The sequence below is a fragment of the Bombina bombina genome, chromosome 1 (genome assembly GCF_027579735.1).
Source record: "Bombina bombina isolate aBomBom1 chromosome 1, aBomBom1.pri, whole genome shotgun sequence".
NCBI lineage: Eukaryota > Metazoa > Chordata > Amphibia > Anura > Bombinatoridae > Bombina > Bombina bombina.
In genome coordinates, this window is record NC_069499.1 from 97,427,058 (window position 1) to 97,448,466 (window position 21,409).

Below are 21,409 nucleotides of genomic sequence, written 5' to 3' on the forward strand. Positions count from 1 at the left end.
CATATGAACCTCCTAGGTTTAGCTTTAAAAGTAAATTGGAAAGTTGTTTAAAATTGCATGCCCAATTTGAATAATGAAAGTTTTTTTTGGACTTGACTGTCCCTTTAATTAAAGTGTTGTAAAATCATATAAACAATTAGAAAGAAACACTTTTTTAGCTTTCACTACAAATATACATTCTTCTTGGAATAACATTTAAATTACACAAGAAAACAGAAAGGGGAAAAATCTTGCCTTTTATTTTCCCTGTAAATTATTTTTTTTATAGAATATAACCCAAATTCCCAGCTTTAATCAAAAGATAACAAGTTATTGCGATGTGTCAATCTAAAGAAAACAGATTGAAAAAGCATTTAAATTTAAAAACAAAATAGTAAAAAAAGGAAAATATAATAACTCCCTGCCCAATAATCTCAGACATACTTTAGATTCAGTATTTTCACAGATGTTGCTAAAAATGATTTGACATGTTGGTGCCAAGCACTGTGTATTGAAATCAAACGAGTCTTATTTCTGCATTATTTGTCTGCTATATAACAGATACATTTTAGTGATAAATTAATTCTATAATTAACCCAATTATAGCAGAATATCCTGCAATGCATTGAAGTATAGACTGTTCTGGTAATAATAAGGTTACATGTGGAGAAAGGAAGGTGCAATTGTAACATTTCTTTAGGACTTTTGCAGCATTTTATGGCTCAGCCTCTTCTCAGTTCGTGCAGTTTGTGCGCAACTTTTTCCAGTTCTGCTTCGATAGCTGCAAGACTTTCCAGTTCCTGATCCTAAAAAACAAAAAAATATATAACAATGGACTGTTGTCAGCTGATTGCTCATGACAAACTATGGGGCTCCGAAAGGAGCTTGACGGCCCGTGTTTCTGGCGAGTCTTCAGACTTGCCAGAAACAGCAGTTATGAAGCAGCGGTCACAAAGACCGCTGCTCCATAACCTGTCCGCCTGCTCTGAGCAGGTGGACAGACATCGCCGGAAATCAACCTGATCGAGTACGATCGGGTTGATTGACACCTCCCTGCTGGCGGCCTATTGGGCGCGAGTCTGCAGGGGGCGGCGTTGCACCAGCAGCTCTTGTGAGCTGCTGGTGCAATGCTGAATACGGAGAGCGTATTGCTCTCTGCATTCAGTGAGGTCTGGCAGACCTGATCCGTACTGTCGGATCAGGTCCGCCAGAATTTGTTAAATAGAGGCCTATGGCTCTCCGTATTCAGCATTGCACCAGCAGCTCACAAGAGCTGCTGGTGCAACGCCGCCCCCTGCAGACTCGCGCCCAATGGGCCGCCAGCAGGGAGGTGTCGATCAACCCGTTCGTACTCGATCGGGTTGATTTCTGGCGATGTCTGTCCGCCTGCTCAGAGCAGGCGCACAGGTTATGGAGCAGCGGTCTTTGTGACCGCTGCTTCATAACTGCTGTTTCTGGCGAGTCACGGGCCGTCACGCTCCTTTCTGAGCTTGATAGATAGACCCCTATGTCTGCTTTTTGGAGAGGAAAAACAACCTGAAGAATAATAAATAAAACCCAGGACTTTTGTTTATAAATGAGGTTGACTTAGATCTGTTGTGCGCAGGATTTTAATCTCTTTTATTGTGTAGATTTTTTTTAAATTATTATTATTTTTTAATCCAATCAGATTAAAGTTTTTGGTTGCAACCATTGTAGTTCTAGTTTGTATTTTTTGTGAGGGGACACATAGATAAAAGGGACCCAGTGCTTAAGAAAAATCTGTCATCCATTTGAAAGTGCAGCATCTAAACTTGAGATTTTTTACATTTAAATTGAAAATAATTCTGTTGTATCATTTGTAAAGCTCATATTAATGAGCAGGGACATGATTTTTTTTTTTTTTTCTTTCATGATGATTAAAATCTCGCCAAATCTTTGTGGGCTTTTTTTGAGCATCCTTCACATCTAGAACTCCACATAGAGATGTAAAAGAACTCTCAAGAAAAAAAACTACCTTTTTAAAAAGTTTGTGAGGGACCTCGCGGTACTAAGACGTATTGGATCATCTCGCCAGCGTGGAGAGGTTGAGATCAGGCTCTCAGGCAGAGCTTACAATTTGAAATAACTTTCCAATGTACTTTAATGTAATTTGCTTGCTTTTCTTGGTATCCTTTGTTGAAGGAGTATCAATGCATTACTGGATGCTAGCTGAACATGTTGGGTGAGCCAATGAAAAGAGGAATATGTATGCAGCCTCCAATCAGCAGCTAGCTCTCAGTAGTGCTTTGCTGCTCCTGAGCCTACCTAGGCAATAAGTATGCTTTTCAATAGTGGATACCAGGAGAACAAAGCAAAATAGTTAACAGAAGTAAATTGGAAAGTTGTTTAAAATTGTATGCTCTATCTGAATCATGAAAGTAAAATTTTGGGTTTCATGACCCTTTAAACTCTGACATTCACTAAAGTTGTTTGACATTCAATGGTAGATATCACTTGGGTATATCTAATATCTACAACAACAGCATGGGAGAGCACTTTATAATGTCCCAAAAATATTTCTTAGCCTAGTATATTAAATTGACAAAGGTGCATGTGCATTTATTAAAGGGGTAGTGAAGTCAAAATTAAACTTTCATGATTCAGTCAAAACAAGTCATTTTAAACAACTTCCCAATTTACTTGTATTATTTAATTTACTTTGTTTACTTGGTATCCTTTGTTGAAAAGCCTACCATGTAGGCTCAGGAGCTGCAATGCTAGCATATATGCGTCCTACCATTGGATCACTAGATGTACTCATCTGGCTCCCAGTAGTGCATTGCTGCTCATCAGAAAAGTATACAGTGAGAATGAAGCAAATTTGATAATATAAGCAAATTGGAAAGTTGTTTAACATTGTATGCTCTATCTGAATCAATTCATGGTTACAGCACCAACCTCAGTCTTCCTGTTTGCACTCCCTTCTTCCTCCTTTCTTTCTTCTGGCTCTGGTCTCTTTGCAATTTGGGGTGCACTGTCCTCTGTTGATGTCTGCCATGGTTGTCTGTCAACACTTCCATGGTTAGTGGCTTCATAGTTGTCCTTGAGTGGATTTTTCATGGATTGATCTGGATCTTCTTCACTGCTATTTTCCTCCAAAGATTTCTTGGATGTCAACTGTTTAGCAAGTTCATCCATTTTGTTCCACCTCTTAGAATCTTCTAGTTCTTTGGATGAAGTCTCTTCTTCGCTCTTGGGTAGACTCTGGTGGGAGTTGCCAGCTTCAAGTTTCTCCTTATCTTCATCATTTTTACTGGTTTCGTCCTCCTGCATATGTTCTTGTTTATCTTCATCTTGATCCTCAGAGAGCTTCATGGAGTCTAAAAAAAATAATTTTTAAATGTGAATGCTATACATAGTAATGAACTGTTATACTGATGAAACATACTAGATCATAAATTACTTCTAATTAGTCAGGATAATTACCATGAACTGCTGGTGAGACAATCAGCAGTGGCAGTCAAAGAGCAGTATTTGGCGAATACCGCTGTTGATTGGGTCACAGGCTGTTGGGTCCCAGACACTACTTTAACTATGTGTTTAAACCTATAACGGGTGTTAAAAATATAGTTGTAGGGTCACTAGTGCTAAAGTTACATGCTCTAATTAATTAGAGCATGATATTTTTGCACTATAATGGGCCTTCAAGAATTAAAATATTTAAGCAGTCAGCACTGCATTGCAAAGGATCTACATACAAAATTGATGTTAAACATTCGTCTTCTCAGTACAATGTGCAGGGTTTTGCAAACAAAAATAAACCACTTTAAAACCCCCATTGAGTGTGTTTACCTTATGTCCTATAACTGTTGCCATTCATGACTAGGTGTAAATGAATCGGTGCACTACTCTAAGCAATTAGTGTGTTCCTTGTAGTCCATCAGATCAATTGCAGTATAAATAACTATATAATTTTACTTCTAGTCTCCATAGAGAGCATGAGAGAAGCACAATTTTTAGAGCTATTTTACCTAATATTTAATTATCTTTCGTACATTAAATTAGCTAATTAATTAATTAAGTTAATTAATATGTAACTCAAATTTAAAAAAGTTACCATTTACTTCTATTATCAAACCTATTACCTGGGTAGGTGTCGGGAGTACTACACAGCAGAAACCAGTGCTGCTATCTAATGCTCTTGCAAAGGCATAACATTCTTGCAAAACTGCTGCCATATAGTGATCCAGAAACGTGCACACTCCTAAGCTTACCTTCCTACTTTTCAATAAAAGAACAAAAAAAAATTAAATAATATAAATAAATTAGAAAGCTGTTTAAAATTATATTCTCTATCTGAATTATAAAAGAAAAATGTAGGTGTTATGTCCCTTTAAGGTTAAATGTAATGTCCTTTTACTTTGCTTATTATATTTCTAAATCTAAGATTGCTAGACATGAATACTACGTGTTAACATATTCCATTTATGATGAACTGAAAATGTAACATAATGTTCCTCTTTTTTGTTCCTGAATATAAACGTTTCAAAATTCACACCAAAGAGAGAATCAACATGTTGCATATCACATTGTTGTAGCTCTCTCGGGGGCTTTATTCAATCTCAACTAATTAATTTAATTAACTATAATTAATATATTTTGTTTTTTGAAGGCCATAATTATATTTTTTATTATTTAAATTAATTTGCATGAATCTTAATAATTTAGAAATGTTAAGTACATATTTATGTCACTCCATTACACAGTTCAGTAATTATGAATTAACAGTAAATGGAAACTTGGATTCTATTCTTGAAACATACTGTCTTCTTGTTGGGTGTCATCCTCTTCATCATCTGTTTCATTTAATTTATCGTTATCTGAGTCATCTGCTTTAGAAGCCTCAATATTTTTCTCATTTATGTTAGAAACCTCTTTTTCTTCTGAACTTTGAGATTCACTGGTGTCTTCTGATACTTCTGGCTCAGTGGGTAATTTGTTGATCTCGTCTGTGATGCGATTGTCTATCTCTTCATCCCTGGAGGTCTCTTCTCGTTTACTGATGTCATTACTTTCCAGTTCCTCACCATTGTCATCCTCTCGACTGTTTTCTGGGAATTCTTGTTCGGAACTTGTCTTCCCTGCTTCCTCAGGTTGCCTATTAGCACTTTCTGCTGATTTACCGTTAAAAGACCTCTCATGATCCTCAGCAGGGATTTCTTCAGACTTTCCTGTAAAACAAATGAGACAATAATATTTTTTTTTATTAGATTCATATAGTTTCTAGAAAAACTTTAATTTACAATGAGAATGTCTTGGGTTTTTTTTTACAAATATTGGGATCCATGTAACAATCATTTTGTGAGACTAAAACAATGATTTGAAACAATTAAATCAGTTCCAAAATTCAACTTCCTTGTGCAATGCAATTAGTTGGATAGGAAACTCCAGCATTTCATTTTCTTTCGTGATTCAGATAGAACATAACATTTTAAACAACTTTCCAATTTACTTCTATTATCAAATTTGCTTCATTCTCTTGTTATTCTTTTCTGAATGAACAGCATTGCACTACTGGCAGATAGCGGAACACATTCAGTAAAGTTATCCAATCACAAAAGAGAAAAGTGTGCAGACACCAATCGGCAGCTAGCTCCCACTAGTGTAGGACTTGACTTTCCTATCCCTTTAATAGATAAGATTATTATTGTTTAGATATTATGTAATATCTGTACTCTAAATTCTTTTGAAGGGTTTTCTTGCCTTTTGACAAATATTGGGATCCATTTAACAATCATCATGTAGCACTAACTCCAAAAGTCAAAACAGTTAAATTAAAGGGACGTCTAAACCTTAATACTTACTCTTTATTACTTATTGTTACATATCAGACAAACATCTTGCAGTGCGTTCCACATCTATAAGGTTATAAGAAGTACATGAAACGTTTAAATGATTGTTTGTTAGCAAGCGAAACTGGCTGCCAAGTTCTGCCCACAGCTAAATTCTTGTCCAGTTAGCTGTTTTATGGTATGACAGTTTAGCAGTGCAAGTTTTATATTTTTAGTTAGTTATTTCATATAAAAAAGGTTTCCTACTTGCACATGCTGATTTGTGCACGTGCAAGTAGGAAAACGTATTTAAGAGTCGATCGTGATTGGAGAAACTTAAAATTCCAAAATATACATGCAATAGGTGGGTGGAGCTTGAGAGCCATTTTCAGCTTCTAATAAACCATGATTATTTAAATGTTTTGTGTACTTCTTACAACCTTATAGATGTGGGACTAGGGATGGGCGAATGTTTCACAACGTTTGGAAAATGAAATGAATTTTAACACGTTCGTTCGAATCGAATTTCAAATGTTTACATAACATTCTAACATTTGATTTTCGAATGTTCGGTTTCGAATTTTACGATTACATTTAAAAATATTTGTTTCGAAAAATTTGAATTGATATATTTGTAAGAGTATTTCTAATGCTTTATTTAAATGTAATATTTTGAATTATGCAATATTCGAATTCGAAAAATTTGAATTTATATGTTTGTAATAGTATTTCTAATGCTTTCTTTAAATGTAATATTCAAATTATGTAATATTCGATCGAAATAGAAATATTCGAATTGATATATTTGTATCTATTATCTATCAATTTACTAGATTCCCTACCACATGAACTATTGAACTTCTGAATAGTATTTGTTAAATAGAATGTTAAATTCGAAATTTTGAATGTCGACATTCAATCTAATTATAAACATTCGAATTCGAAAGTGACATTCAAAAACTGTAAATAGCATTCGATTATAGAATTTTTAAGAATATTTGTTCGTATCAACACTCGGATTTGTAATTTGAATTTCGGTAATAACATTCGTTCTAACATTCGAATTCGGAAATTTACACATTCGCCCATCCCTATGTGGGACCAGTTGCAGGATGCTTCTCTGGTATGTAACAATAAGTAATCAAAATTATGTATCGGGTCTAGACTTTAATTCCAAAATGCAACCTCCCTACTGTATATGTTGCAATTAATAGATGTGATTTAATTTGTTGTACTTTAATTTCAGCAAAGAAGGCTCAAATCAAGGTCTTCCACAAGGTGTTTCTGTGGTTTGTAAATTACCATATCCTGGCAAACAACACCTGATTTAAAGGGACATGAAACCCAATTTTTTTCTTTCATAATTCAGAGAGAACATGCAATTTTAAAATGTACTTCTATTAAATAATACGTTTTGTCCTCTTGGTATCCTTTGTTGAAAAGAATACTTAGGTAGGCTCGGGAGCTGCTGATTGTTGGCTGCACATAAATGCCTCATGTTATTGGCTCTCCCATGTGCATTGCTGTTTCTTCAACAAAGGATACCAATCAAATTCTGAAGTAGACTGTCCCTTTAACTCTACTAGACAGTTCTTTCAAATGGAAGTAGGTGAGCTTTCCCCCACGTGTGCAATAATTACCATTGTATCTAATATTATTGTCACTCACTGCACATTTGTGGGACCCAAAGACAATATGGATAGTGCTGTGTTTTTTTTTAATCATTGGAACAGAAAATGCTTAAATAATGTTTCTTTAAGTGTGCAATGAAGGAGACAAAAAAAGCAACTCAACACTCAATTGTAAAAAGTGAAGAAATGACTGTGAATAAACTAGATTAAACCACAATAGCCCTCAGTAATATTGTTAATTCTCTGATAGGATATCTTGCTTGAACTGACAGCTCTAGATTATGCCTCATTTATACACCAAGGTTGTCAGAAAGAACATCCGTGTTTTTCCGATTTACAGGTCAGATTAACACTAACCAGAGCGAATGGATTTCATATTCTGCTTCTCAAGGACTTCTGATAGTTCATCCTCAAAACCGGTGCTTTTTTTCGGTTTCTGGGACCTTTCAGTGGCACCTGAATTGTCAGAAAGATAATATGTTTTGAATCAATTTCACTTGCCCAGTCACAGAGCTTGCAAATTATGATTAGACTAAGATATGCAAATGATATTACTTTAAAAACGATGCATTTGTGAGATCTTGCCACAGTTTCTACGCAAAATACCCTTCAGTGACTATAAAGCCCCATCTCATTAAAACTAATTTCTAATTTACACTTCAACACTCTTGTCAGAAACTATTGTATTAAACACGATTATTAGTTACATAATGGGACCAAAAAAATCTATTATGCATATTGAAAAACAGCAGTTAATAATTGAAAATACATTTTTCTTTTTTGCTTGAAAAAAAAAAAAAAAGATTAAAGGGATAGTCTAGTCTGGAGTCTTAATGCTTCTTGTTTATTCTGTTACAAACCCACAGAGATTTCAAGAGACCATTTTCCTTTGAACTACAACCTAGTGTCTAAATATATTAAGTAGATATATATATATTTAAATAACCTAATCAGTGCTTTCATTTCATTGCTGTAAGCCTTAATGGATACAATGTTAACTAATATTTTCAAAGAGATAATTACATGGACAATACATTCAAAAACATCTTTGTTCCATGTAAAAGAGATTATTACATAATAAATTACTAGTTGTTTATTTTTCTAAAAGTGAACATTTTGTTTGTCCCTTTCCAGCAACATCAATACAGCATTATCAGTTCACAAACCTGCATTTCCAGCTAATTTCAATTACATTTAAATGGATTTTTCTTAAAGAAATAGTCTAGTCAAAATTAAACTTTCATGAATCAGATAGAGCATTCTATTTTAAGCAACTTTCTAATTTACTCCTATTATCAATTTTTCTTCGTTCTCTTTATTTGAAATAGCAAGAATGTAAGAATAGGAGCCGGCCCATTTTTGGTTCAACATCTAGGTAGCGCATTCTGATTGGTATCTAAATGTAGCCACCAATCAGCAAGCGCTATCCAGGTGCTGAACCAAAAATGGGGCGGCTTCTAAGCTTACATTCAAATAAAGATTACAAAGAGAACGAAGAAAAATTGATAATAGGAGTAAATTAGAAAGTTACTTAACATTGAATGCTCTATATGAATTATGAAAGTTTGATTTTGACTAGATTATTTCTTTAAGAAAAATCTATTTAAATTTAATTGAAATTAGCTGGAAATGTAGGTTTGTGAACTGATAATGCTGTATTGATGTTGGTGGAAAGGGACAAAACAAAATGTTCACTTTTAGAAAAATAAACAACTAGTAATATATTATGTAATAATCTCTTTTACATGGAACAAAGATGTTTTTGAATGTATTGTCCATGTAATTATCTCTTTGAAAATATTTGTTAACATTGTATCCATTAAAGGGACATGGAACCCACATTTCTTTCATGTAATTAGCAAGAGTCCATGAGCTAGTGACGTATGGGATATACATTCCTACCAGGAGGGGCAAAGTTTCCCAAACCTCAAAATGCCTACAAATACACCCCTCACCACACCCACAAATCAGTTTTACAAACTTTGCCTCCTATGGAGGTGGTGAAGTAAGTTTGTGCTAGATTCTACGTTGATATGCGCTCCGCAGCAGGTTGGAGCCCGGTTTTCCTCTCAGCGTGCAGTGAATGTCAGAGGGATGTGAGGAGAGTATTGCCTATTTGAATGCAGTGATCTCCTTCTACGGGGTCTATTTCATAGGTTCTCTGTTATCGCTCGTAGAGATTCATCTCTTACCTCCCTTTTCAGATCGACGATATACTCTTATATATACCATTTCCTCTACTGATTCTCGTTTCAGTACTGGTTTGGCTTTCTACTACATGTAGATGAGTGTCCTGGGGTAAGTAAGTCTTATTTTCTGTGACACTCTAAGCTATGGTTGGGCACTTTATATAAAGTTCTAAATATATGTATTCAAACATTTATTTGCCTTGACTCAGGATGTTCAACATTCCTTATTTCAGACAGTCAGTTTCATATTTGGGATAATGCATATGAATAATTAATTTTTTTCTTACCTTAAAAATTTGACTTTCCCTGTGGGCTGTTAGGCTCGCGGGGGCTGAAAATGCTTCATTTTATTGCGTCATTCTTGGCGCGGACTTTTTTGGCGCAAAAATTATTTTCTGTTTCCGGCATCATACGTGTCGCCGGAAGTTGCGTCATTTTTGACGTTCTTTTGCGCCAAAAGTGTCGGCGTTCCGGATGTGGCGTCATTTTTGGCGGCAAAAGCATTTAGGCGCCAAATAATGTGGGGCGTCTTTTTTGGCGCTAAAAAATATGGGTGTCACTATTGTCTCCACATTATTTAAGTCTCATTATTTTTTGCTTCTGGTTGCTAGAAGCTTATTCACTGGCATTTTTTTCCCATTCCTGAAACTGTCATTTAAGGAATTTGATCAATTTTGCTTTATATGTTGTTTTTTCTATTACATATCGCAAGATGTTCCACGTTGCAACTGAGTCAGAAGATACTTCTGGAAAATCGCTGCTGGGTGCTGGAGCTACCAAAGCTAAGTGTATCTGCTGTAAACTTTTGGTATCTGTTCCTCCAGCTGTTGTTTGTACTGTTTGTCATGACAAACTTGTTAATGCAGATAATATTTCCTTTAGTACTGTTACATTACCTGTTGCTGTTCCGTCAACATCTAATACTCAGAGTGTTCCTGATAACATAAGAGATTTTGTTTCTAAATCCATTAAGAAGGCTATGTCTGTTATTCCTCCTTCTAGTGTGCATAAAAAGTCTTTTAAATCTTCTCATTTTTCAGATGAATTTTTAACCCCTTAATGACCGGACCATTTTTCAATTTTCTTACCCTTAATGACAATGGCTATTTTTACATTTCTGCAGTGTTTGTGTTTAGCTGTAATTTCCCTCTTACTCATTTACTGTATCCACACATATTATATACCGTTTTTCTCACCATTAAATGGACTTTCTAAAGATACCATTATTTTCATCATGTCTTATAATTTTACTAAAAAAAAAAATAATAAAATATGAGGAAAAAATGGAAAAAAACACACTTTTTCTAACTTTGACCCCCAAAATCTGTTACACATCTACAATCACCAAAAAACACCCATGCTAAATAGTTTCTAAATTTTGTCCTGAGTTTAGAAATACCCAATGTTTACACGTTCTTTGCTTTTTTTGCAAGTTATGGGGCAATAAATACAAGTAGCACTTCACTATTTCCAAACCACTTTTTTTCAAAATTAGCGCTAGTTACATTGGAACCCTGATATCTGTCCGGAATACCTGAATATCCCTTGACATGTATATATTTTTTTTTAGAAGACAACCCAAAGTATTGATCTAGGCCCATTTTGGTATATTTCATGCCACCATTTCACCGCCAAATGCGATAAAAAAAAAAAAAGTTCACTTTTTCGCAAAATTTGTCACAAACTTTAGGTTTCCCACTGAAATTATTTACAAACAGCTTCTGCAATTATGGCACAATTGGTTGTAAATGCTTCTCTGGGATCCCCTTTTCTCAGAAATAGCAGACTTATATGGCTTTGGGGTTGCTTTTTGGTAATTAGAAGGCCGCTAAATGCCGCTGCGCACCACACGTGTTTTATGCCCAGGAGTGAAGGGGTTAATTAGGGAGCTTGTAGGGAGCTTGTAGGGTTAATTTTAGCTTTAGTGTAGTGTAGTAGACAACCCCAAGTATTGATCTAGGCCCATTTTGGTATATTTTATGCCACCATTTCACCGCCAAATGCGAGCAAATAAAAAAAAAAACTTACCATTTTTCACAATTTTAGGTTTCTCACTGAAATTATTTACAAACAGCTTGTGCAATTATGGCAGAAATTGTTGTAAAAGCTTCTCTGGGATCCCCTTTGTTCAGAAATAGCAGACTTATATGGCTTTGGCGTTGCTTTTTGGTAATTAGAAGGCCGCTAAATGCTGCTGCGCACCACACGTTAATTATGCCCAGCAGTGAAGGGGTTAAATTAGGTAGCTTGTAGGGAGCTTGCAGGGTTAATTTTAGAGATCAGCCTCCCACCTGACACATCCCACCCCCTGATCCCTCCCAAACAGCTCTCTTCCCTCCCCCACCCCACAATTGTTCCCGCCATCTTAAGTACTGGCAGAAAGTCTGCCAGTACTAAATAAAAGAGGTTTTTGTTTTTTTTTAAATAAAAATAATAAAGTATTTTAGCTGTGATGGACCCCTGCCTTAGCCCCAACCTCCCTGATCCCCCCTCCAGCTCTCTAACCCTCTCCCCTACCTAATTACCGCCATCTTGGGTACTGGCAGCTGTCTGCCAGTACCCAGTTTGGCCCCAAAAACCCCCCAAAAAGTATTTTTATTTTATTTTTTACTTAAAAAACTATTTCTGTAGTGTAGCAGCCCCCCACAATACCCCCACCCCCACCCCCTCCCAGATCCTTTTATATTTTTTAAAAAAAATTCCCTTTTTTTTCCCCTTTCTGCCCTCATTCATTGGTGTCAGTGTGGCTAATGGGTGCACGTGCACGTGCACGCGCATCGTGCACCCGGCGGACACTGGCACTATTGCTACCGGTGCAGAGAGGGCCACAGAGTGGCTCTCTCTGCATCGGAGGCTTGTAAAGTGGTATTGCAGGATGCCTCCATATCGAGGCATCACTGCAATACCCTCAGAGCTGCTGGAAGCATTTGTGATCGCTTCCAGCACTCTGTTTGACAACTGACGTACCAGGTACGTCCATTGTCATTAACTGCTTGTTAATGCATGACGTACCTGGTACGTCAGTTGTCATTAAGGGGTTAAATGAACATCATCATTCTGATACTGATATTGGTTCTTCTGATTCAGAGGATTCTGTCTCAGAGGTTGATGCTGATAAATCTTCATATTTATTCAAAATGGAATTTATTCGTTCTTTACTTAAAGAAGTCCTAATTGCATTAGAAATGGAGGATTCTAGTCCTCTTGATACTAAATCTAAACGTTTAGATCAGGTTTTTAAATCTCCTGTAGTTATTCCAGAAGTATTTCCTGTCCCTGGTGCTATTTCTGAAGTAATTTCCAGGGAATGGAATAATTTGGGTAATTCTTTTACTCCTTCTAAACGTTTTAAGCAATTATATCCTGTGCTATCTGACAGATTAGAATTTTGGGACAAAATCCCTAAGGTTAATGGGGCTGTCTCTACTCTTGCTAAGCGTACTACTATTCCTACGGCAGATGGTACTTCCTTTAAGGATCCTTTAGATAGGAAAATTGAATCCTTTCTAAGAAAAGCTTACTTGTGTTCAGGTAATCTTCTTAGACCTGCTATATCTTTAGCGGATGTTGCTGCAGCTTCAACTTTTTGGTTAGAAGCTTTAGCGCAACAAGTAACAGATCATAATTCTCATAGCATTATTATTCTTCTTCAACATGCTAATAATTTTATTTGTGATGCCATCTTTGATATCATTAGAGTTGATGTCAGGTATATGTCTCTAGCTATCTTAGCTAGAAGAGCTTTATGGCTTAAAACTTGGAATGCTGATATGTCTTCTAAGTCTACTCTGCTTTCCCTTTCTTTCCAGGGTAATAAATTATTTGGTTCTCAGTTGGATTCTATTATCTCAACTGTTACTGGAGGGAAAGGAACTTTTTTACCACAGGATAAAAAATCTAAAGGTAAATTTAGGTCTAATAATCGTTTTTTATTCCTTTCGTCACAACAAGGAACAAAAGCCTGATCCTTCATCCTCAGGAGCGGTATCAGTTTGGAAACCATCTCCAGTCTGGAATAAATCCAAGCCTTTTAGAAAACCAAAACCAGCTCCCAAGTCCACATGAAGGTGCGGCCCTCATTCCAGCTCAGCTGGTAGGGGGCAGATTACGTTTTTTCAAAGAAATTTGGATCAATTCCATTCACAATCTTTGGATTCAGAACATTGTTTCAGAAGGGTACAGAATTGGCTTCAAGATAAGGCCTCCTGCAAAGAGATTTTTTCTTTCCCGTGTCCCAGTAAACCCAGCGAAGGCTCAAGCATTTCTGAAATGTGTTTCAGATCTAGAGTTGGCTGGAGTAATTATGCCAGTTCCAGTTCTGGAACAGGGACTGGGGTTTTATTCAAATCTCTTCATTGTACCAAAGAAGGAGAATTCCTTCAGTCCAGTTCTGGATCTAAAAATATTGAATCGTTATGTAAGTCGTCACACTATGTTTGGAAACAAAGATATCTAGAGAACAAAGAAGAGAACTTCGATTAGACCACAGCTGCTGAGATTTAATATTAGAGATGTTGCTTAGGAACATATGGAGAACACATTATGTACCAATGTGGTTGATGTGCCCCAATTAGGTTACCAAGCAGTTAATGTGAGGTTACAGGAAAGTTAATATGGAAGCTTATAACTGTCACCAATGAAATAACATTGTAACATACAGCTAAGCCTAAAATCAGAACCGAGTGTGGACTAATGACAGAAGTACACAAGTGAAAATAGAGTGCAGACTGAGAGCTGCTAGTGAATAACTTTTCACCACTGAATCAAATACAGGTATGAATATCTTTAGGATTAATAAAGGTAAACCTACAGGCACAATATACTGCAGAACTGATTAATGCTAATGCTTTACAGGCGAAGTTGCGTGACTGAACCGATAGTTGTATCAGCTCAAAAGTTGAAAGGTACCTTATGGAAGTGAGGTCAGGTTGAGGGTAGATAGACAGAGTTCTAATGCCAAATTCGGGGCTCTGGTGTAGCTGTGAGAAGCGGCAGTTGTGAGGCTCCGAGCAGCGGCACTTGCGAGGATGGTCCGTTCCGTTGGCGTGTGACGTCACCGCGGATTAATCCTGTAGTTCCGGCAGGAGAGATTGGAGGTATCGTAGCTGCAGGGTAAAGGTAGCAGAAAGAGAGCTGCAAGGTGAAACAGAAGAGCAGACTCAGGATAAGAGTATATTCAGCAAGCGAAATCTGTAGGCAGATGTGAGAGCTTAATAGAAAAGTGAACTTCAATACCAAGCAATTTGATACTGAGGAGTCAGTCTTTTATAGGAGACAGGAAGTACCACATAAGGCAATTAAAGGTACAGCAGCGTAGAAGGTTGTTAGCCAGAATCCTAAGGAGAATCCTGACATAAGGATACCAACATTCAAGATGGTAACTATAAGGACTATCCTGCCTTTTGTTCAGCAAGAGCATTATATGTCCACAATAGATTTACAGGATGCATATCTGCATATTCCGATTCATCCAGATCACTTTCAGTTTCTGAGATTCTCTTTCCTAGACAAGCATTACCAGTTTGTGGCTCTACCATTTGGCCTAGCTACAGCTCCAAGAATTTTTACAAAGGTTCTCGGTGCCCTTCTGTCTGTAATCAGAGAACAGGGTATTGTGGTATTTCCTTATTTGGACGATATCTTGGTACTTGCTCAGTCTTCACATTTAGCAGAATCTCATATGAATCGACTTGTATTGTTTCTTCAAGATCATGGTTGGAGGATCAATTTACCAAAAAGTTCATTGATTCCTCCTTTTTAGGTTTCCAGATAGATTCAGTGTCCATGACTCTGTGACTAACGGACAAGAGACGTCTAAAATTGATATCAGCTTGTCGAAACCTTCAGTCACGATCATTCCATTCGGTAGCTTTATGCATGGAAATTCTAGGTCTTATGACTGCAGCATCGGACGCGATCCCCTTTGCTCGTTTTCACATGCGACCTCTTCAGCTCTGTATGCTGAACCAGTGGTGCAGGGATTACACAAAGATATCTCAATTAATATCTTTAACACCGATTGTACGACACTCTCTGATGTGGTGGACAGATCACCATCGTTTAGTTCAGGGGGCTTCTTTTGTTCTTCCGACCTGGACTGTAATTTCAACAGATGCAAGTCTGACAGGTTGGGGAGCTGTTTGGGGGTCTCTGACAGCACAAGGGGTTTGGGAATCTCAGGAGGTGAGATTACGATCAATATTTTGGAACTCCGTGCAATTTTCGGAGCTCTTCAGTCATGGCCTCTTCTAAAGAGAGAATCGTTCATTTGTTTTCAGGCAGACAATGTCACAGCTGTGGCATACATCAATCATCAAGGAGGGACTCACAGTCCTCTGGCTAAGAAGGAAGTATTTCGAATTCTGGTATGGGCGGAATCCAGCTCCTGTCTAGTTTCTGCGGTTCATATCCCAGGTATAGACAATTGGGAAGCGGATTATCTCAGCCGCCAAACGTTACATCCGGGCGAATGGTCTCTTCACCCAGAGGTTTTTCTTCAGATTGTTCAAATGTGGGGACTTCCAGAAATAGATCTGATGGCCTCTCATCTAAACAAGAAACTTCCCAGGTATCTGTCCAGATCCAGGGATCCTCAAGCGGAAGCAGTGGATGCATTGTCACTTCCTTGGAAGTATCATCCTGCCTATATCTTTCCGCCTTTAGTTCTTCTTCCAAGAGTAATCTCCAAGATTCTGAAGGAATGCTCGTTTGTTCTGCTGGTAGCTCCAGCATGGCCTCACAGGTTTTGGTATGCGGATCTTGTCCGGATGGCCTCTTGCCAACCGTGGACTCTTCCATTAAGACCAGACCTTTTGTCGCAAGGTCCTTTTTTCCATCAGGATCTCAAATCCTTAAATTTAAAGGTAGGGAGATTGAACGCTTGATTCTTAGTCAAAGAGGTTTCTCTGACTCTGTGATTAATACTATGTTACAGGCTCGTAAATCTGTATCTAGGGAGATATATTATAGAGTCTGGAAGACTTATATTTCTTGGTGTCTTTCTCATCATTTTTCCTGGCATTCTTTTAGAATTCCGAGAATTTTACAGTTTCTTCAGGATGGTTTGGATAAAGGTTTGTCTGCAAGTTCCTTGAAAGGACAAATCTCTGCTCTGTTCTTTTTCACAGAAAGATTGCTAATCTTCCTGATATTCATTGTTTTGTACAAGCTTTGGTTCGTATAAAACCTGTCATGAAGTCAATTTCTCCTCCTTGGAGTTTGAATTTGGTTCTGGGGGCTCTTCAAGCTCCTCCATTTGAACCTATGCATTCATTGGACATCAAATTACTTTCTTGGAAAGTTTTATTCCTTTTGGCCATCTCTTCTGCCAGACGAGTTTCTGAATTATCTGCTCTTTCTTGTGAGTCTCCTTTTCTGATTTTTCATCAGGATAAGGCGGTGTTGCGAACTTCTTTTAAATTTTTACCTAAGGTTGTGAATTCTAACAACATTAGTAGAGAAATTGTGGTTCCTTCATTGTGTCCTAATCCTAAGAATTCTAAGGAGAGATCATTGCATTCTTTGGATGTAGTTAGAGCTTTGAAATATTATGTTGAAGCTACTAAGAATTTCCGAAAGACTTCTAGTCTATTTGTTATCTTTTCTGGTTCTAGGAAAGGTCAGAAGGCCTCTGCCATTTCTTTGGCATCTTGGTTGAAATCTTTAATTCATCATGCTTATGTCGAGTCGGGTAAAACTCCGCCTCAAAGGATTACAGCTCATTCTACTAGGCCAGTTTCTACTTCCTGGGCGTTTAGGAATGATGCTTCGGTTGATCAGATTTGCAAAGCAGCAACTTGGTCTTCTTTGCATACTTTTACTAAATTCTACCATTTTGATGTGTTTTCTTCTTCTGAAGCTGTTTTTGGTAGAAAAGTACTTCAGGCAGCTGTTTCAGTTTGAATCTTCTGCTTATAATTTCAGTTTTTTTCATTTAATCTTTATTTTGGGTGTGGATTATTTTTCAGCGGAATTGGCTGTCTTTATTTTATCCCTCCCTCTCTAGTGACTCTTGCGTGGAAAGATCCACATCTTGGGTAGTCATTATCCCATACATCACTAGCTCATGGACTCTTGCTAATTACATGAAAGAAAACATAATTTATGTAAGAACTTACCTGATAAATTCATTTCTTTCATATTAGCAAGAGTCCATGAGGCCCACCCTTTTTTGTGGTGGTTATGATTTTTTTTGTATAAAGCACAATTATTCCAATTCCTTATTTTTTATGCTTTCACACTTTTTTCTTATCACCCCACTTCTTGGCTATTCGTTAAACTGATTTGTGGGTGTGGTGAGGGGTGTATTTGTAGGCATTTTGAGGTTTGGGAAACTTTGCCCTTCCTGGTAGGAATGTATATCCCATACGTCACTAGCTCATGGACTCTTGCTAATTTGAAAGAATTTAATTTATCAGGTAAGTTCTTACATAAATTATGTTTTTTTTTGTTCATGATTTAGAAAGAGCATTCAATTTTAAGCAATTTTCTAATTTACTTCTATCATCTAATTTGCTTAATTCTCTTGATATTCCTTGTGGAAAAGCATATCTAGATAGGCTCAGTAGCTGCTGATTGGTACATAGATGTCTCATGGGATTGGCTCACCAATATGCATTGCTATTTCTTCAGCAAAAGATATCTAAATAATGAAGAAAATTAGATGATAGAAGTAAATTGGAATGTTGTTTTAAATTGTATTCTCTATCTGAATCATAAAATATTTTTTGGGGGTTTAGTGTCCCTTTAAGGCTTACAGCAATGAAATTAAAGTACTGATTAGGTTATTTAAATATACACCTATTTAATATATTTAGACACTGGGTTGTAGTTGAAAGGAAAATGGTCTCTTGAAATCTCTGTGGTTTGTAACAGAATAAACAAGAAGCATTAAGACTCCATGCTCACAAAGAATCCTCACAGGAATTAAACAAGACGTATACGTCTTAACCAGGCAGTAAATGCAGGACTCAGCCACACATAGAAAGTACAACCGGGAAACATATAGTTAACTTATCATCTTGCTGGGAAGTAAAAGCTTAAAGGTTCATTAAAGGAACAGTAAAGTCAAAATAATACATTCATAATTTCCTCTGTTTTCTCAGTGTCCTTTTTTTGAAGATTAAAGATGAGTAGGCATGCATAGCAGTGTGCATGCATCTTTAACATTACTATAAACATTGTTGCCAGGTGGCTAAAGACACATGCACGCTCCTGAGCTCACCTAGGATTACTCTTTAACAAAGTTTACCAAAAGAACTAAGCAAAACTGATAATATTAGTAAATTAGAAATTTGTTTAAAAGGTCATGCTCTATCCAATCTATTTGAATTTAACTTTACTGTTCTTTTAAAAGAGAAAATCTAACTCCACATAAAATGTAAAAAAAAACATTTTTGTAAATGTGTTTTTATTAACTGTTTTATCACTGCTCCTTAAAGATGCTGGAGGGGATCATGCAGGATCCACACCTGTGACCCTGCAAAATGATGCACAGTGTCTACTTGATCAGTTCAGGAGTTCATTAATATCTGTCCCTTCCTAAGAGATTTAAAAATATATTTATGTCATATTTCAAGACGGTATGTCATTGTACTGCAAAACAATGCAAAATATGCTGACAAAATGACCGTTTTAAATGCTTTAAACTATTTATTTTGTGTGGCAATCTGTCTATCTATCTATATATCATATCTATTTATCATCTATCATCTATATATCTATCATCAATATATCTGTCTATTGTTATCCCCATCCTAGAAAAAATAATGCAGGACAATAAAAATAATAAAAAATTGTGTATCTTTCGTTTTTATAAAATTTAATTTTGGGTTTGATCTGTGCTATGCTAAGGTCAATATGCTATAATAGTAAGGATCTTGGTAATGTTTTGTTTTGCAGGTGATCACTACACAACGTGACTAAATATAAATAACTTGCATCTGTGTCCCTTCTCTATGCCTATGGGACCACAATAATGTTCTCAAACCCTCACGGAGATCTGCAGGACTGAATGAAGAGGAAGACAGATTAGCAATCAGCACTGAATCCTGCAGATTTCTGCACTTCATTCTGTTTTGCTTTATTTCTGGCGGTAATACTTTCCAATCAATACCTCTTGGATATAGCTTTTTATTTGTAGATTGAGAAAAAAACACCCACAGATCACACTGTGAGATGAAGTGCAGGAAATAAAATAAATGTTATGTACAAAAGCAAAGAGAAGTGCTCAACCAAGGAATGAAAAATGAAAACCCATAATTGGCTCAATGTACTAAATATGTACTAAATGTACTAAATAGCATAAGCTATGGCATATTGAAATCACCCCAAACACGCTTGCCATCACCCCTGGAGCAGCCCAAAATGCTTCTTTCACATAGAATAACTTTTCTGCAATATATATATATATATATATATATATATATATATATATATATATATATATATATATATATATATATATATATATATATATATATATATATATATATATATATATATACACTGCTCAAAAAAATAAAGGGAACACTTAAAGGGACACTCAAGTTTTATTACATTTTCATGATTCAGATACAGCATGTAATTTTAAACAAGTTTCCAATTTACTTCCATTAAAAAAAATGTGCATATTCTTTTATATTTACACTTTTTTGAGTCACCAGCTCCTACTGAGCATGTGCAAGAACTCAGACTATACGTATATGCATTTGTGATTGGCTGATTGCTATCACATGGTACAGGGGGAGTGGAAATTAACACAACTTTAAAATGTGTTAGAAAAAAATCTACTACTCATTTGAAATTCAGAGTAAATGCTATTGTATTGTCTTGTTATCTTGCATTTGTTGATTATGCAAATCTACTGTGTTTACTGGTCCTTTAAACAACACAATGTAACTCCAAGTCAATCACACTTCTGTGAAATCAAACTGTCCACTTAGGAAGCAACACTGAGTGACAATCAATGTCACATGCTGTTGTGCAAATGGGATAGACAACAGGTGGAAATTATAGGCAATTAGCAAGACACCCCCAATAAAGGAGTAGTTCTGCAGGTGGTGACTACAGACCACTTCTCAGTTCCTATGCTTTCTGGCTGATGTTTTGGTCACTTATGAATGCTGGCTGTGCTTTCACTCTAGTGGTAGCATGAGACGGAGTCTACAACCCACACAAGTGGCTCAGGTAGTGCAGCTCATCCAGGATGGCACATCAATACGAGCTGTGGCAAGAAGGATTGCTGTGTCTGTCAGCGTAGTGTCCAGAGCATGGAGGCGCTACCAGGAGACAGGCCAGTACATCAGGAGACGTGGAGGAGGCCATAGGAGGGCAACAACCCAGCAGCAGGACCGCTACCTCCGCCTTTGTGCAAGGAGGAACAGAAGGAGCACTGCCAGAGGCCTGCAAAATGACCTCAAGCAGGCCACAAATGTGCATGTGTCTGCTCAAACAGTCAGAAACAGACTCCATGAGGGGGGTATGAGGGCCCGACGTCCACAGGTGGGGGTTGTGCTTACAGCCCAACACGGTGCAAGACGTTTGGCATTTGCCAGAGAACACCAAGATTGGCAAATTCGCCACTGGCGCCCTGTGCTCTTCACAGATGAAAGCAGGTGCACACTGAGCACATTTGACAGACGTGACAGTCTGGAGATGCCATGGAAAACGTTCTGCTGCCTGCAACATCCTCCAGCATGGCCGGTTTGGCAGTAGGTCAGTAATGGTGTGGGGTGGCATTTCTTTGAGGGGCCGAACAGCCCTCCATGTGCTCTCCAGAGGTAGCCTGACTGCCATTAGGTATCGAGATGAGATCCTC

At 37.0% G+C, this 21,409-nt stretch overlaps 1 protein-coding gene across 1 annotated transcript in view; it reads right to left on the reverse strand.

Annotated features, from left to right (window-relative positions):
- Window positions 1-219: 219 nt before the first annotated feature.
- CHGA (chromogranin A) overlaps window positions 220-21,409 on the reverse strand; it is a 54,629-nt gene continuing 33,439 nt past the window's right edge. The window contains exons 5-8 of the mRNA XM_053689393.1: window positions 7,760-7,858; window positions 4,764-5,171; window positions 2,899-3,320; window positions 220-785 (exon numbers count right to left, since the gene is read on the reverse strand). Of these exons, the coding sequence (XP_053545368.1) occupies window positions 702-785; window positions 2,899-3,320; window positions 4,764-5,171; window positions 7,760-7,858 (1,013 nt within the window). The 3' untranslated portion in view covers window positions 220-701. The remainder of the gene's footprint in view (window positions 786-2,898; window positions 3,321-4,763; window positions 5,172-7,759; window positions 7,859-21,409) is intronic.